We start from the raw sequence: 18,050 nt of genomic DNA on the forward strand, positions 1-18,050 counted from the left end.
TTTGGATTATACTTAGTCCACTGCTTATAAACTTCTTTTAATTGAAGTCCTTTAATATCACAGTCACTTAGCAAATATTTAACAAAAGTTCTGACTGCTGTGAAGCTGTGAATTTATTCAAAACAGTACATAAAAGGAATATTCTTTTTACCACTGAGTAAGCTAAGATCTAATGTGAGTTCTAAAATTAATTAGATTGTAGAACAATGGAGGACTATTAGTTATGAAATGTATAATGATGGATACTAACACTGAATAAATGATCATGCAAGAACTGAAAATAATGTGCTAAAAGAAGTATGTTCTCCATTTACAGAAAGTATTTTAATTGTTCATGAGAAATTAAATGAAGTAGTTCTGCTATACGCTGCTGTAGATAAGACTTCATTCAAAATTATTTATCAGTATAGAAATTCACTATGCAGATAAATTTCTGAAAAGTGTTCACATTTGTTCTTTTGTCATAAATTATTACTTACTGTCTGTATAAAAGTGACAGTATAGAAATTCTGGTGAAACTTACAGAAGAAACTTTTTGGTTTTGAAGGGAAATTGTACTCTGCCACTTAATTTGGAGCTGAAGTATACTTCTATATTTGTTGTCTAAATAGCCCCTCCCCAATTCCTGACTGAAAAATACCCTGTCCAAAGGTCCCAGGACTTGTTGAATTGTTTAGGTTCATTAAATCCTTTGGAAGATGTATGGTAGGTTGGAGATAAATCTAGAATTTCTGGATATCTAGTACTCTCTTTTTTGTTTCCTTTACACCTTTATACTCACTTCCAACAGGTATAGTTTTTTTTATGTTATAGATGGAGAGAATAAAAATTGCTCTTATATTTCTACTACTTGTTGGTCCATTTGTACCAGTAAAGTTGCTGAATAAGTAACTAATAGCATGTTTTCAATTTTTATTAAATCATAAATTTTACTCATGTTTACTTAAGTCACCTTCTTTTCCTTATTGGAAGAAAAAGAAATCTATTTTGGTTGTCTTTGATTATTAGAGTTACTGGAATTACTACCTTTGTTGAACTTACAATTTTTCTTGATCATTGCAAATAAATGCCTGTTACCAACAGGAGGAGATTATTTGTCCATAAAGTTAGTTTTACATGCTTTGATTCCTCAGATATAATGAGTGTCAACATTTGAGTATTTCAAGGATTGCAGAGTGGTTTCTGAGCAGGAGGTGGTTTAGCTGTAAATCTTGACATTTATTATTTTTAAAATTAATGTTTCAGATACACAATGTTTAAAAAACCTATAAGACAGTTTTTATTTAGATGCATCTCTCAACCATTTCTATATAACTGGCCTAATTACCAATTCAATTACAGAATTACACCTTTAAGCATGTCTCTCTTTTTATTTCTTAACCTGAAATTATTATGATTTTCATATGTATACATTATTTCTTTACTTCTAGAGATATGAACTCTTAAAACCACGTGAACTCCCCCCTGAGTTGAAGTACATAGATTATAGTGTAGAAGTGAGCATGCAAGAGTTCTTTGTGGTTCCTGAGAAGCTCTCTATTCCAGTGTTGGCATCTAGCAGAGTTAATTTGAAAGTTCCTTCAGAAAAAGTGGTTTCACCTGAGAAAATAGGTAAGAATGTTCTTAAATGTGATGGATTTTATTTATTCTCCCAGAAAATCTGTTTTCTTAAGATTTCTTAAACATATTCAGAAAATGGTCCTTGTCTCCATTCAACTTCTACTAAAGTCCTCAGTCTTGTCTTTTTCATCAGTATCCAAGTTCTATCTTATTACCTCAAAACAGCGCTTTCCACATGCCATTGATTTTATCAAAGGCACACAACCACAGCTGGTTTGATCTAAAAAAGAAAATAATTTGGACTGTTTATCTGTCAGATTCTGAATTTGTGCTAGTTTCTCACTCTGTCTTCTGATGGAGGGCTGATATGTGCCCAAATTTTGCCACTTTTACTACCTTTTTTTCTTATGTCTCTCCTCAGTCAGCCAGAGGTAAGTATCAAGTAATTGTATACTCTTTGCTCCCTGTTCTTCATCAATGAAAAGTTATGGGTCAATCTTCACAGCGGTCTTGTCAGCTTTGGTTATTTTTCATAAACTTGGACTGTTATTGTATTTTGTGTTTTACACTGAAATCTTAAATGTTTTTGCTTGGCTTACATTTTGATCTCTCTTTTGCTAGTTTTTTAAACGGCTTATGTGAGCTTTAAAAGCATTCTAGGTTGCATTTCATAAAAGAACTAGAACAATATTTGTTTCCATTTACCTGATCTACGCATGTTTATATCACAGTTAATTAATTGTACCACAGCTATCTGGTAACAGCATAGAAAAATAATTTTTGGCTTTGCTAGTTAAAATTAAGTGGTAATTTCCTCAGTACGTTTATTAAAAGCTTGAAATATAGTCAGTCCACTAATGTGAATAATGCATAGATTCTTTTGGTCACTTTTTGTAAGTCTTGATCAGTAAACTCCACTGTAAGTTCCTGTAGTTCTCACTGATTGGTGGACCTGGTTATATACTTTCATGACCTATGTTTTTGTACTCGTTGTATCCCATGTGCTTTTTTTTTCCTAGGGGAAAAATAAAGAATTTCTGGTAGGTCAGAAGTTGTTCCATTTAGATTATAAAGTCTATGCACTGGGAACAGTGCATGCTAAACCAGATTAGAGACTGGTTTTGGAAAGCATTTGCTATTGAAAAGGATTGACACAGTTTATTATTTCATTGTGAGTCCTTTCCTAATATTAAAATGATGAATGTGATCTAAATATAAATTAGAAGTGTCTGCAGCGAGAAGTGGGAAGATGGTCTTGCCTCAGTACACGGTATTGAGAGAAGAGCTAGTTCAGAAGTGGATCTTCTGGTTTCTGTCAGAAGTTTATGGAAATTTGGAAAGAACTGTAAAAAGATAAACCACAAGAATATTCCTGGGCTAGAAAAGAATGCTTAGGACAGGAGTAACCCAGCAGTCACTTTGAATTCTGCGTGCTTCTGAAGCAGTTAAAGCATAGCCCCTGTTGTATATCAATATTACATGAGACAAATGGTCTGTATTTAGTGTATGTGGAAGGAGGTTATCTCGAAAAAATTTAGCAGATTGCCTGAGGACACAGTCTAATGCTCAGCCTATCTGCATTTCATACAGAGGTTTTTAGGAAACCTTTGCAGTTGTTGAATTAATACTTGAGAAGCATCCTCCTAAAGCACCTCTTGAAGATACACAGAATGTACCTTATAATTCGTTGCAAAGTAAAAATTTTGGTTTGTAAGTAGACCACATGCCACAGTGATTATTTACTACTGTATTTTAGTGTGATTCTAAAAGGCTTTGGTAACTTCAGATCATAAGAAGTAGCCTAGGAAGAAATTTAGTCCTTATATACTGCTCTGGTTAAAAGTAATTGACAGTAAACATTTTATGCTGCTTATGTTAAAGGATAATGAATTTGAGTGTGTAGAAACTTGTGTGAGGCATATTTAATCTTGAATTGTTTTTTTTATTAGCATTGTATGTTACTAGAGAATGAAATGAAAAGGCTAAAATGTCAAGTGGAATTCAAATAATGGCTCCAGATTTCAAGCAACAGAGATGTAGCATCCTGAAACACCTCCATGCTTCACCAAACAGATAATTTGCTGGTTTCCTTGGATGTAGCATGTGCAAAAATGCTTTGACTGTCTTTTCTTGTCTCTATTTCTGTGTTTCCAGAACAAAACAAAAACAAGAAACAAGGGGCTCTATCTCTTTGTTTTCCATTTTCCCATCCCGTGCCATAACCTCTTATTAAACAGGGAGTAATTCCCTTTTTGCTGGTGATAAAAGGAAGATGTGACCTTGAAGTTATATGAGAAATTGTGTGATGGCTGATGCTAAGAATGCAGAGATAGCAGTTAGTACAGAACAAAAGGGCCATAAGTCTTTCTAAAGTAAACTGTACAGTAAAAGTGTCACTCATTATTAGGTAGCTATAATAATAAGGTATACCAGCTGTTATATTTAGTTCTTATCACACTTGTCTTTTCTGCTGTGTTTCCCTTTCTTTCTAAGAAAGCTTCAACTTTAATAAAGTCAGAGAAAATTAAGAAAGGGTTGTGATAAGTTTTTCAGCAGCATAACCAGCAGGTTTAATTAAGCCGCTGTCATACTGCACACAATTCCTTTGTTATAGAACAGATTTTTATGTAACCAAGTTGTTTCATTTACCCATTGCCTAGTTTTTGCCATACCTCCTTTTTTGTTGTCTATTCAATAGAGAATGGGCAAGATCTAAATGTGGAAATAGCAAGATATAGTTGTATTATGAGTAGATGTTTGCATGTTTCATGTCTGACATTTATGTTGGAATGGGGAAATTATTTTTTTCATGTGCTAGGCCTTTGGGATAGGGATCTTTATTTTTATAATAATATTAATTATTCAGTATTATTATAATTATTAATCATTATCATTTACATAACTTCTAACATAACAGGATGCAAATTCCATTTCTACCAGTAATTATAAGCAGTACACAGAATGTACAAGATAAATACGTTACTTTTGATCACTTCATTATATATAACATAATTTTGTTACATCTTAGGGCCTTAAAGGAAGATGGAAGGCAAATGGATGAGGCCAGGCTCTTCTCAGTGGTGTTTAGTGATAGGATAAGGAGCAATGGCCTAAAACTTGATCATAGGAAGTTTGGTACAAACATGTGGAAGAACTTCATTATGGTAAGGGTGATGGAGCACTGGAACAGGTTGCCCAGAGAGGTTGTGGAGTCTTCTTCTATGGAGATATTCAAGAGCAATCTGAATGCCTACCTTTGTGACCTATTGTAGGGTACTTGCTTTAGCAGGGGGATTGAACTTGATTGTCTCTTGAGGTCTCTTCCTACCCCTGCTGTTCTATGATTCTGTGATTGTAATTAGAAGTGTTATGTTCTCATTGCCCTACTCAGCAATAAGTAAAGTGCAGAGCAACTAACAACTAAAAATTAAGTTTTAAAACTTAAAAAACTTTAAAAAATGCTTAATTCTGATTGTTTAATATGAAACATATTTTTCAAAGATTTCCTTTTGTTTGTTTGTTTTATGAGTCATACTGGATAGCGAAGTAAAAAAATAGCTACACTGTATCATCTGTAATATGGATTTTTTTGTGTTAGTAATATTTCCTAAACACTTTATATTCTTAAGATGTATATTATTTTAAAATTTGCACTAACACTTTTCATGACCTGTGGTCAACCTTATCTCCTGCTTTCCATAGCTTTTAAATGTCTCATACTTTCTCAGCATTGGTTTTAATCAGAGGAAACTTCTTTTTCTTTACCTAAGGCTATTTCCTGAGGCTTTAAATCTAGTCTTCTATAAAGTGTTATCAGTAATTCTCTTGTCTCATCCCAGTGTTCTGTGGTCCACATGCTATATAAATTTTCCAGTATCTTAGTTTTTTTTTTGAAAGCATAAAGTCTTAATCTTTTTAAGCATAATTACTTTGTTACTGTCCAAAACATGAATTTTGTTATATCTTCATTCTACTGTTTATATTCTGAGACTTCATTCTAACTCCCTAGCATGTTAAGACCTTCCGAGTTCAGTTCTATGATTTAACTGGCAGCACAGTAATAAAAATGTAATTACATTTGGTGGTCTTAATCATACAGGATAGTGAGCCACAAATGGGATTAAAAGTGTAAAGGGTAACATTTCATTTCATACTCTTCCTCTATACAAAGAATTGATTTAAAATATTGTTCTGTTTCAAGTTGTAGTTTTGACAAATGGTGAAATAAGGTCTTTTATAATTTTCACAGCAGCTGTATTTACACATTTATTCATATATATATGAATATATATATATGTATTTGTAGAAAGTTACTTTGGGCTTGCAGAAGAGAGATAGTATAAAATATTAGACTGGATGATTTTCTTTTTTGTTTAATACCTGCAGCAGTGAATTCAGTGGAGAACAGTTGTATTTGCTAGCTTTTTTATTGTATTGTGAAAAATGTATGGAAATCCCTTTTCTTATGCTGATGTGTGAATAAGCTTAATGCTGTGGTGAAAGCTGTTAGTCCTCAGAAAATATATCAGAGTATCCTCTACCTTGTTCCATGTTCAGAATTTGGTATTGTCCTCCAGAAGATTCACTGGAACCTATAATCTGTGTGGGAGAATAATTTGTGGATAGAAAGAGAAGACTTCACCCTCACTTGACAAATGAAGCCTTTAGGGCTGAGGATGCTGATATGTGATTTAGCTTTTTACCACTGAACTCTAACAAATGCTTACACGACTGTCGATGTCAGGGCTTATCTTTGTCTTTGCAGTCACTGTAACTTTTGTAAGACATAGAAAGTAGTTGTTTTCTAAAGCCAGTAATACATTTCATGTTCTGTGCCCATTTCTCGTCATCACTAGACCTCAGAGAAGGCCTTGGACTCTTTTCATTTTAATTATATGCATATTTGGATTTGTCCCTTTCTGTGATTGGAAGGAATATTGCTCTGTACCAGTTGCGATCCTTGTTCATTTTCTGAAGGAGAAAACACAAGAGACTTTGAATAAAGAGATGGTTTTTAAGACTCAGAATTGTACCTTGATAAGCATCCATCCTCCTTCACATATTGTGTACCTTTAGGGTAAAATGATTTAAAAATTAGATTTTTTTTCCTGCATGTTACAAAGATGCATGTTTTATAGCTTTTCATGTGATTCATTTTATTTTATTTGCCAGAGTCACTGAAATGCTCTTTATAATGCATATTTACACTTATAATCTTGATATTTGTTATAATTTGTTTTGAGATTTCCTGCTCCGAGGTCTTACAGAGTTTTAAAAAAGGAACCAAGTATTTTATTTAAAGAATTCTAGATTGCAAAGCAAAAAGAAAGGAATCTGTATTAACATGTACTACAGAAATCTCTAACTGGCACTCGCTATATTTTATGAGCATTAAGCCTTCATTACTAATTTTGCATTAACTTCTTATTTTTTGGTAAATGGTACAAAAACTTGGTCTTTGATTCTCCATCTGTACTACTTACTTATGCATTCAGTGCACTTTTTACTAGTTCTGAGCAATCTTCATTGATTGTACAAAATTTGCTTAATCTCCTTCTCTTCCCTTCTGTTGCTTACCTTTTAAAGATCTTGTCTCAGGTACTTCCATCTTCCAGTCATGAGGAATCGTTTTTAAAATTTTTGCATATGCAAATTTTAGGCATATATTTTTGACAGATCTTGGCTCTGTTCCTGTTGTGATGTTATATTCAGAGACTTAAATCTTTTATTCTACCCAATTTTTCTGAATTTAATACTTTATAATTTGTCTGATCCTTTTCAGGAGGGACTGTGCATTAGGTGACTTAAGAAAGCACATTAGCTTTACTATCTTTCTTAAGTTATATTAAGGAAAGTTTTTATTTGGATGGATTCCAGTTGCCCATTGGCATAGTTTACTGTGCAGCCTGCTTTTTTCTGTACCTTTCACAAGTATTCTTTACAGATACTGACGAGCAATGTTTATTAAAAAGCAAGCAAGCAAACAAACCCAAAACCCAACCCAAGAAGCTTTGTTCTACCTTCTTGTGGTGTCACTCACTAATTTCTGAATTTGATACATGAGCATGACTGCTGAGTATTTGTGATAAGATTTTGCAAATAGCAGGGAAATTTTTCATTTTTAAATCAATTAAGAAAAAACCTGTTTTATTTCTCCAGCATCATCTTGATTTTCTGATTGATCATATGTATTTAACTGTTTGCTTAAATTTGTAAGGATATACTGCATTTATGTGGGAAAAAGAATCAATAATCAGTTAGTGGGCTTCTTAGATATTCTTCTCTTGTGTTTAGATAAAGCTGAGAAAATATCAGCAAATGAGTACACACAATGATAGCAAAAATTTCAGAGCATGTTAGCATTCATTAAAATATATGTAAGAGTGATTGCTTTTTCAAGACTACTGGGTAGACTAATGTTCTAAGCAGATGACCTGATATATAAACAGAAGTTAAAAGAGTGTAGTCTCTTCAATATGATTGGTTATTTAACCTTACTAGAGTCAATACTTGCAAATTGAGTCTTCAGGTTAATGCAGCCAATTCCTTGTGACATGCAGTGTCAGAGGCTGAGTTAAGTTCATTGTGAAATTGAGCTTTTACTTTTAGAACAGATACTGCTGAATGAAAGCTAATAAGGTGTACATGTAGTTGACTAACTGATGAAGGCATGCAATTTCCTACCTTCAGAAATTATTCCAACTGATTGTGATATGAATGAATAGTATTTCTCTTCTTTTTCTTTCCCTCCTCCCACAATTTGTAATAGGATTTAATAGCAATAAATCCACAAAGCACGGTATTTACTAAATTGTAGCATGTGTTTTTCCTTAATGTCAACAAGAAGTGTCCTTGTTTTTCTTCGAAAGTTACAGTTCTTTGGCTGACACAGGACATTAACTTTGAATTTGGGCCAGGCATACCTAAAATGAGCTGTAACCAGAAGACACCGGCTTTATTGTTTCCAGATGGTGTCAGAATGTCTTTTGTGCCAGGTAAACGGCACAAGATGCCAGGCAGTTGCCAGAGAACATGACCAACACCTGTGTGCTGTAAATTAGCTTTTCGAGAATGTGTGGTGATGTTATACACCAAAAGTTCTACTTTTTTAAGTGCCCCTGTTTTGACAGCTGGTTCACATCCAAATTCAATTCAGATTCAGAATCAGAAATAAATGTTTCCCGTAGGCATTTGTCTAGCACAAGTCTATAAAAATAAACTTCTCATGAAGTGTTTTATTTCCTGCTTTTAAAAGTCCATTGCATGTAGCTCATTTGACCAATATATGAATGATAAAACTTCCCTGCCCTTCTCAGCACAAGAATGTTCAAACTGTTGTTCCTTCTCTACCCAAAGCATTTCTTCAGACAAAAGACAGCTATGGGAAGAATGCTCTGCTTCACCAGCTGAACTAAGAGAACCTAAGACTGGAGCTCAGACTAAAAATAAAGGCGCCATGACTGTAGCAAAATATAACAAATATTTTGATAAAAGTAATGCCAAACTAAATATTATAAATGTGGAACAGAATGATTGTTTTTTAATTTTCCTATAGGAGATGTTACTGATTGAAACTTCAAGGAAAGACAAAGATTAATTCAATTCACTTAAAGAGACCTCTGATCATTAGTAATAAAAATTTCCATTTAGTGCACAAAGAAATTAACAAAGAAGTATTCTGGAGCTTCCCAGTACACTGTGTTACTTTTTTTTAAATATGTTTTCAATCTGTTTTATCTTGAAATGTGAGTATTTTAAAGGGGAACTTAAAATTTGAAGTACGCATTTTGTTTCAACATCCTAAAATAATTCTTGTAGAAGAAGAAAATTCTTCATGAACTGAAGAATGGACAATTGTGTTCCCTGCATAACTGGCAAACTCAGGTCATTTCATTGGAAGATCTCATTCTCTTCATGAAAGAGAATGAGCAGCATTGCAAATGAAGATTGATTGCACTTTCAAAATTCAGTAGTTGTCATTGAAGATCATGTACAGTCATCTTCCATAACATCAGAAAATAAGCCATAATAAAGGAAGAAGGGAAACCACAAGAATTTGCCAGGTGTTCTCCCTCAGGGAGAAATGAATTGTTTCTAGAGTTTTATCTGTGAGGTTCTATTGTGTCATTACATTGTCTTGGACCTTCCCCATTATCTACTCCAACTAAGGCTTTTGGCATTGGTTTCCTATCTTGGAAGATGCTGAAAATAAATGATCTTTGTTAAATATAGAACAGTGAAGTTGTTACAACTGCAGTTTCAATTTTTTTTGAGGTGCCTTAGAGTCTCTTGGGAAGGTTGAATGGGGAAACTATTTCTGTCGCCAGTCACTGATGTTTGTCACATGCCTTCCCTTCTCCACTGTGTAGTGTTCTACAAGGGCTAGTGAAGATAGTGAGATAATGTGAATGGCTCTGATTCTTTCTGTAAGCAAGAGCAGAGGAAGAAATCAGTGCAGATTACATTTTAGATCTGACTATGTTCAAATGCAGACAGCATTTCTATAGCTTTTTCCTTACTCTAGACATTACTACAGTGAGTTTTTCTTACACGCAAATGGAATTTTTATGATTCTGTACTAACTTGGACACTTCTGTCATTTTGGAAACCCAGATTTTCAATCAAAAATTGAGCATAAGAATTGCTTAATGGGAAGCTCTCGTAAGACTTACTAGAATTCGGAGGATTCCCATTATTGTTGAGGCTACCAAATAAAGTCTGTTCTCTCTGATATCTCTCATGGTAATTGTTGACTAAAGTATTCAGTAGTATCTAGTGTACTTTTTTGAAATCTACAAAAGTTCTTATGCAATAAACTTTTCTACTAAATCTGTTAGGTTTAATAGATCTTTAAAAAAAATTCTCTCTGTACACTGCTAAAGAAAATAGAAAATGGTGTCTGAATGTTTAAATATACCTTTATTTTAGGAAAATGAAAATTTTGAGTATGCTTACATGATAATATTCCTAAAATTCCATTGTTTATTTCAAATTATTGTCTGTACTGCTAGGGGGATCTCCTATCATTTACTGGAACTCTTTCCAGATCCTGCATGTAAAATCAGTGTTTTGCAACCTTACACTGTATTGTTTTGTTTGTTTGTTTTTAGGTAGAACTGATGCAGTTGAGCTTCCTATAACATTTGTTCCTCGGGGTGCTGGTTGCTACCACTGTCAGATTCTCCTGAAGTCCTCACAGGATTTTCGTGTCTATGCAATTAAATGTGTAGTGAATAGAGATGATGTTGAAGCAGAGATTGAATTTGTAACTCCAGCTTACCAGGCAGTAATTCAGAATATTCCAATAGTAAGTTCACTTTGCTGTTACAAGTTAAATTAAGATTCAGGAGTTTAAAAAAACTGAACTCTTGATCAATACAGTTAAAACTCAGTATTGCAAATTCCACAAAAGTATGTAAATACTGACTTCGAGTATTATTAATCAAAGTACACATTGGACATAACAGCGTAATTATAGAGTGCATGAATATAGAGCATAATAATATAGAGACATAATAGAGAGGGAAAATATGACAGTTTCTGACAGTTCTTAGAGTAAAGATACCAAGGGAAACTTTGAAGGTGCATCAAGGGGTGATCAGGTTGGGTGTTAGGAAAATTTTCTTCACCAGAGGATGAGCCTGGGAACAGGCTCCCAGGGCAGTGTCTTCAAATGCCAGAGTTCAAGGAGTATTCGAAGAATGATGATCTGCTAGTTTTAGAACTGTTTAGGCTGCTTTTTGAAAGGATAAAGTTGTTCTTGACATGGGGGAAAAAAGCATGAGAAGTAAAATAATCTTCTGTCTCCTTTTTCTCACTTACATTTTATCTTCACCATGAGGATCCTGAGATTAAGTACTTTTTTACTTTCATGCTTTTTACCACAGATGTTGCAACTGTTATTATTATGGAATTGGAAATCACAGTGATAGAAGTATTTTGAAAAACCAAGGCACTGTATGAATCTCAAATTTCCAAGCAGGCATTTGTGCTCAACTACTGTGTATTTTACCTGTTAACAACTAAGTAACTTTGATCTTATATATTAATCCAAGCCTAGATACATGATCTTGCAGATCTCTGAAGATCACTCTGGAGTTAGCTCTTAGGAACATGTTTGGTGGTATTTCTTTATTTCTAAGGCTGAGATAGCTTAGTTTAAGAGAATTTCAAAGATGAAAGTTAGAATTGGAATGGGTGTCGTCTTTATTCTCCAAAATCCATTGCTTACCTCTGGCGTTTACCTTCATTCTGTGTCAAAGAATTACTTCCTCTTCTTGTATATTAGAGCATTCTTCTCTGTTTTTCCAGATTGGATGCTTAGTTTCTGAATAGGATTATTTAAATTTAACTATTCTTATGCAGTCCACAAACATTTATTACAAAATATCTCACTTCCTACAATAATCAAGCAGTCCTGTGATGTCTGTATGCAAGACAAAACATTTTTCTTAAATGGATTTTCATACTACTTAGCATAGCCATTCTTTAAAATAGATTACTCTCTTGAAAGACCAGTTTCTGAGAACACAGGACTGTAAATACTCCTTTGGGAGACAGTCCTTAATTAGAAAGCAAAGTTGATCATGTAGTACAGTAAGTGGCAAAATGAGGCCGTATGTGCCAGAACACCACATCAACACTTCAAAGAGATTTGCTAGTGTTTTCCACAGATGCAAAAGAAACAGAATTTTGGCAGGCATTAAGCAGGACCTTAAAGATACATGTAAATGTTTTTAATGTTACTTATAAATTCCATATTGACTATTAGCTATATAATGAACTTTTATCTAATGAGACTTGCTGACAGTATTGATACTGATAGTACTGCTAGTAACTCTGTTTTCCTTAAATAAGGGATTTAGAAGGTGCTCTGTTCCAGTAGTTTGGGAAAGAAGGAGAACCGGGCTCTGATTTGATTATAACTGCAAGTAAAAGCTGAAATGCATATTAAGGACTTTAAATGCATAATCTAATTTACGTCTTTACTTTGATTTCAGAGAAACATGTCTAGCCAGGACTGGAGACTTGAAGCAGTTTTGGAAGGAGTGGGCTTTTCTGGCCCTCCTTCAATATATGTGGGTCTAGGTGAAATAGCTCTGTATCCTCTCATGTTCAAGCCAATTGCTGAGTGCTTAACAATGGTAAGAAGGAAATTAATTTAAAAGCATTTAAAAAGAAAGCTTTTTAAAATAAAATTTATGTCAGTCTTCAACTTACGAAAGTATTTAATCAACTGCTAGCATTAAGCATCTGCTTGAGAGGTTTTTTGAATTAGTCAGGAATTTGCTGAAGGAAAAAAACCCAAAGGATCTAACTTTACCAAACTTAAAGGTTATACATGATAGATTTCCCTTTCACTGCTTATTGTTTGTTCCTTTATTTACTCTTCTATCAAACCCTCAGTTTCAATGAACTGACTAGTTATTCCACAGAAATTCTGAGTTCTGACCATAAAAATTTACATCATGTTCATCTGAATTTAAATACATATTTTAAATTTTATTTCATCACATAAAGAATGTAGTAGTAGTATTTAGCATTTTTCATTGCATCACAGGTGAAATTTGTTGATAGTACCCTGTTGTATCATAAAATAATTTGTTATAAGTTAAGTTCCTACTTAGAAGTGGCTTTTGCCATCATAGTAATTATTATTCTGAATGCTAAAACTGAAGAGGAGAGACTGTGGTACTTATAAAAAGAAGCAGTATACATATTTTTTTACCTGTACAATAGCTGAGAGTTTGTCTGCAGGATGCTATTTAAATTTGTGGATTGCCAAAGACAAAAATGAATTTTTCTGTGAAAGATTAGTAACCCATCTGCATGAATTACTTACAAAATGTAATGCATTTTAGTAATCCAGTATTACAAAACTATTAAAAGCCAAAAGCCCTGAGTCCTTTGACTAACAATCATGAAGAACATTTTAGCTAAGGACAGATGATATGATTGAGAAGAAGGATATTTTATACAAGGAATGGAAATAGATAAGAATGTATTTTTGGGGGTGTTATATTTGTTTTCCAGGAACAGGCCAAGAACTATAAAATCTGGGATTACAAAGGCTTTATTTTGTTAAAGTTAATAATTTAGAAAAATTAAAAACAAAGGCTTTGTTTCTTTAATTTTCTTCTGTTTAACGGAATAATTTACATAAGAGGTAGGAAACTCATCTGGCATCTTTTCTCTAAGTTTGCTTTGTTGCCTGGATTTGATATTTATAGACTGACGCAGTTGATTTGGCTGCCAAATGAGACTTCGACAGTGCTGAAACTTTTATTCTTCTTTCATCATCACAGGGAAGACTTATTCTGCAAAATACCACAGCTGGCACTGAAAGCATCTTTAACCTTAAGGGAATAGGGAAGAAACCTTTGGCACAGAATCATACTGTGATACATTGCCAAGTGAGACAAGTTACTGAACAACTATTATGGGTGCCCAATTATACCAAGAACAGATTAACGTACAAGGTAAACTTCTGCAATAGTGTGACAACTGTTTTTCTATCCATTGGCCTATAAAGTGTGTATAACAATAGTCAATGTTATTGCCATTGCTGATATGCTATTAAAATTCATGTATCCATGTATGTATCCAAATGCATCTGAAATAACACTCTGTTCATTAACTAGTCATTCCTCCTCCACTGGTTTGAAACCAGTGGCCAATTTCACTGGTTTAGAAATCAAAGAGTTTGAGAATACAGTGTTCCTGAAGTCTTATAAAACATTGAAATTTTACAGAAATTGACAAAATTATTATCCTTCTATGGGAGAGCTGGGCAGTATGCACCTACTATGTATCTTTTCCTAATAGCCTGCTGGCCTGGCCAGTCAGTACTTGCTGCTCCTGGAACAAATTAGGGCAGTTAGTGTCTTTTGCCAAGATGTTGTTTCAGGGATGCTGGAGGAAGTTGGGAATACTTTGTGCATTTTCTGATGGGAAAGAAAATTAGAAAGAAATAACTGGAATTGTTGATGGATAATGGATCATGGGAACATGGGATAGGAGATGCTGAGCTGTTTGTGACATCAGTGGAGGAACATAAAGGATAAATACATAGAAAATACATTTTTATTAGTTTCCCTGGTCAAAAAGATCTTTTTTGTATACATTAAATATAATCCTTTTTATTTTCAACTGTTCTAGTTAAGAACTCTCTCAGTAGAGAGTGTTCTTCGCCTTATTTTGTAAACAGAAATCATGTACATATCTGTGGCAGTGTTCTATTGATCAGATGGGAATTCATGACACTGTCTTTAAACTTTCTTCTGTCTCCAATTTACACTTATAGGAGAAATTAGAATCACAGAGTGGCTTGATTTGGAAGGGACCTTAAAGATTATCTAGTTACTCAGAATTTTCAGATTATGAGACTGATTAACTTAAATTTACATTAAATGAAATTTACGTATTATAAAATGGAGTTTCTGGGTTCTATTTTTGACTCATTATTTAACCCCCAATACAAAGTAGAAAATATATTTTTTGTGCATCACCAGCTTTGACATTTTTCTTTTCAAGAATTTTAGCTTTTAGATGTGAATGCATTCCTAATACATTTGTACTTTTTTCTCCAAAAACAGTGAATATTTTTAAAAGTTGACAACATTATTTCCTCTGCTTTTCCATTTCGTGTGAACTCAGTGTTTTTTGTGCTAATGAAAGACGCTGAGATATTAAACTTCAAAATGAATGCATTGAAATTATTCACTGTATGTCTTTTTCAGAACTGCAGCATTAAATTGTTTTCTGACTATTGTAGGTATTTTACAATGAGGTGAGTCTAACTGAATGAACCTAGACTACCTTCAGGGTGTTCTCTGGGTAGCACATATTAGCTGTTTTTGTTGATGTTGTTTTTTGTTTGTTTATTTCAGGGCGTTTATGTTTGTTTTGTTTTTACCTCTCTGAAGTACCACTTGACAGTACAATCATTTCTAATCTGAAGATCCAGGGAAGATAGCCCTTGTGTCACACCAATTGAAACTTTTAGGCTCTTTCTCTTTGTGTGCTCTTTTAGATATGGAACTTTGGGGAGAGAAGTATTAAGGCCAGTGACAAAGAGTTCATGCTTGTATGCATTAATGAGGTTGAATAATATATTTTCTGTACGTTACAATTTTACTCAGAAATTGTTGGCAAACAGCTGTTGAAGGAAAGTGAGCTGGTATAATTGGAAACAGCATGATTACAAAACAGGTGTTTGGAAACTGTGTTCTCAACAAATCAAAAAATATTTACCACTTCCATCAGCAATTGTCACATAGTGTCTTGTGCTACTGTAGAGAGTGAAGATCATTTTCTCAATTTTAAATTCCAAAGAGTTGGTCTTTAACTTAGAATTTAATCAGTTAATCCAGAACGTGATCACCATTATCTGTTGTTAGTAGGACAAATGGGAAATCCTCCTTTAAAAGGCAATTGTGACCAGCAGACTTTACGGAAATGCAAAATGAGGATTATTTATTTATCCAAAAGCATATAACACAAAGGGCAATGGGTAAAAGAGGACTGGATTCATTAAACAATTAAATTAATAAAAGCTGATTTTAATATTATAATTTCATTATAACATTAATTACTCTGTATATATGCTACCCTGATTCCGTGACAAAGGGGACGGGGGACCCAAGGGCCCACGTCCCAGGAAAAGGGGAAAGGGGAAAAGGGTAGGGAGATGGCCCTGAGAGCAAAGAATAGCGGCAACAATCTGAGGAGAAACAAACTAATTTACTAAATAAGATATTGGAATGCAAAACAACACCCCATAGTACAACACACAATAATTACAATTTAAGCTGATAAATCCAATACAGAGAGAGAGAATGTCCCAAAATCAAGGTAGGTTTTACTCTACTACCGATGATAAGACGGCTGGAGAGCGAGGTGCTGCCAAGACGAGAGATGGCGGAAAAAGGGACGAGGTCTCGTGATCTGCAAGTTTTTGTACTGCGAGCTTTTATCTTTTCCCTCCGGCTGGAAAATGGTAACAAAGGAGCAAAGTGCCGTGGGGAATGTAGTAGTCCTCTTCTGAGAACCAGGTACATTCACTACATGATGTTATGATGTGGAGTACCAATAACCGAAAATCATAAAACCATGACACTATCTAATAACTTGAACATAAACAGCAGTAATATTGCAAAAGTGGCTGTTGAAAATGGAACGTAAGTTTAGGAGAAGGGTGAGGGAAAATTTATTCCTTTTACTCCATTAAGAAAGTCCTCTTCTCTCTGAATACTATATGCTTTTACTATATCTAACACATATACACTCCTCATATCTGGAGCAGCAGTAATATGTGGTCTGTTTGTCTGTACAACCATTGGTATGTATCAAGAGTCATGGATGGAGTAAGTACCTTTGGAAAGTGCTGGTTTTGTGTCTCTATCAGTCAACCTTTAAAATGCTAAGCAAAATATTTTCAGTACCTGCAATGTTCTCCATTATCAAAAAGATGATTTCCATGGAATCATAGAATCATACAATGGTTTGGGTTGGAAGGAACCTTTGAGATCATCTAGTTCCAACCCTCTTGCTATAGGCAGGGACACCTCCCTCTAGACCAGGTTGCTCAGAGCCCTATCCGGCCTGGCCTTGAATGCTTCCAGGGAGGGAGCATCCACAACCTCACTGGGCAACCTGTTCCAGCATCTCACCACCCTCACAGTAAATAATTTCTTCCTAATATCTAGTCTAAATCTATGCTCTTCCAGCTTAAAGCCATTTCCCCTCGTTCTGTTGTTACATACTCTTATAAAAAGTCCCTCCCCAGCTTTCCTGTAGGCCCCCTTCAGGTACTGGAAGGCCGCTATAAGGTCTCCTCAGAGCCTTCTCTTCTCCAGGCTGAAGAGCCCCAGGTCTCTCAGCCTGTCCTTGTACGGGAGGTGCTTCAGCCCTCTGATCATCCTCATGGCCCTCCTCTGGACCCACTCCAACAGCTTCATGTCCTTCTTGTGTTGGGGGCTCCAGAACTGGACTCACTACTCTGGATGAGGTCTCAAAAGAGCAAAATAGAGGGGCAGAATCACCTCCCTTGACCTGATGGTCACACTTCTCTTGATGCAATCCAGGATATGGTTGGCTTTCTGGGCAGCAAGTGCACATTACAATCTTTCACCAGTCGACACTCCCAAATCCTTATCCTCAGGACTGCTCTCAAGCTATTCTCTGCCCAGCATGTATCTGTGCTTGAGATAGCCCTGACCCAAAGCAGGACCTTACACTTGGCCTTGTTGATTTTCATGAGATGGGCATGAGCCTACCTCTCAAGCCTGTCCAGGTTCCTCTGGATAGCATCATTTGTTGTATTAGGCATATAACGGAGCGCTCGGGTTGTAACGTGGAAGGCCCTTCCCCATTTCGCTTGCTATTGGTTGACCTACTTACTTGAACCCATGTCATAAGAAGGAGAGGCTGTACCTCTTTGTTTTGATAACAACGTGTATGACCACCCCCTATATGGCTTTTCAGAAGCA

General features: G+C 34.8%; 1 protein-coding gene across 8 annotated transcripts in view; it reads left to right on the forward strand.

Annotated features, from left to right (window-relative positions):
* Window positions 1-18,050, forward strand: part of CFAP47 (cilia and flagella associated protein 47) — a 280,469-nt gene that overhangs the window by 126,718 nt on the left and 135,701 nt on the right. For all 8 annotated transcript variants that reach the window (XR_002442056.1, XR_002442057.1, XM_021408018.1 and 5 more), the window contains 4 exons: window positions 1,431-1,611; window positions 10,671-10,867; window positions 12,561-12,704; window positions 13,866-14,039. Coding sequence is in view for 6 of the 8 variants with exons in the window: in XM_021408018.1 (XP_021263693.1) it covers window positions 1,431-1,611; window positions 10,671-10,867; window positions 12,561-12,704; window positions 13,866-14,039 (696 nt within the window). In the remaining 2 variants the exon portion in view is untranslated. The remainder of the gene's footprint in view (window positions 1-1,430; window positions 1,612-10,670; window positions 10,868-12,560; window positions 12,705-13,865; window positions 14,040-18,050) is intronic.

Source organism: Numida meleagris, chromosome 1 (assembly GCF_002078875.1).
Source record: "Numida meleagris isolate 19003 breed g44 Domestic line chromosome 1, NumMel1.0, whole genome shotgun sequence".
Lineage (NCBI taxonomy): Eukaryota > Metazoa > Chordata > Aves > Galliformes > Numididae > Numida > Numida meleagris.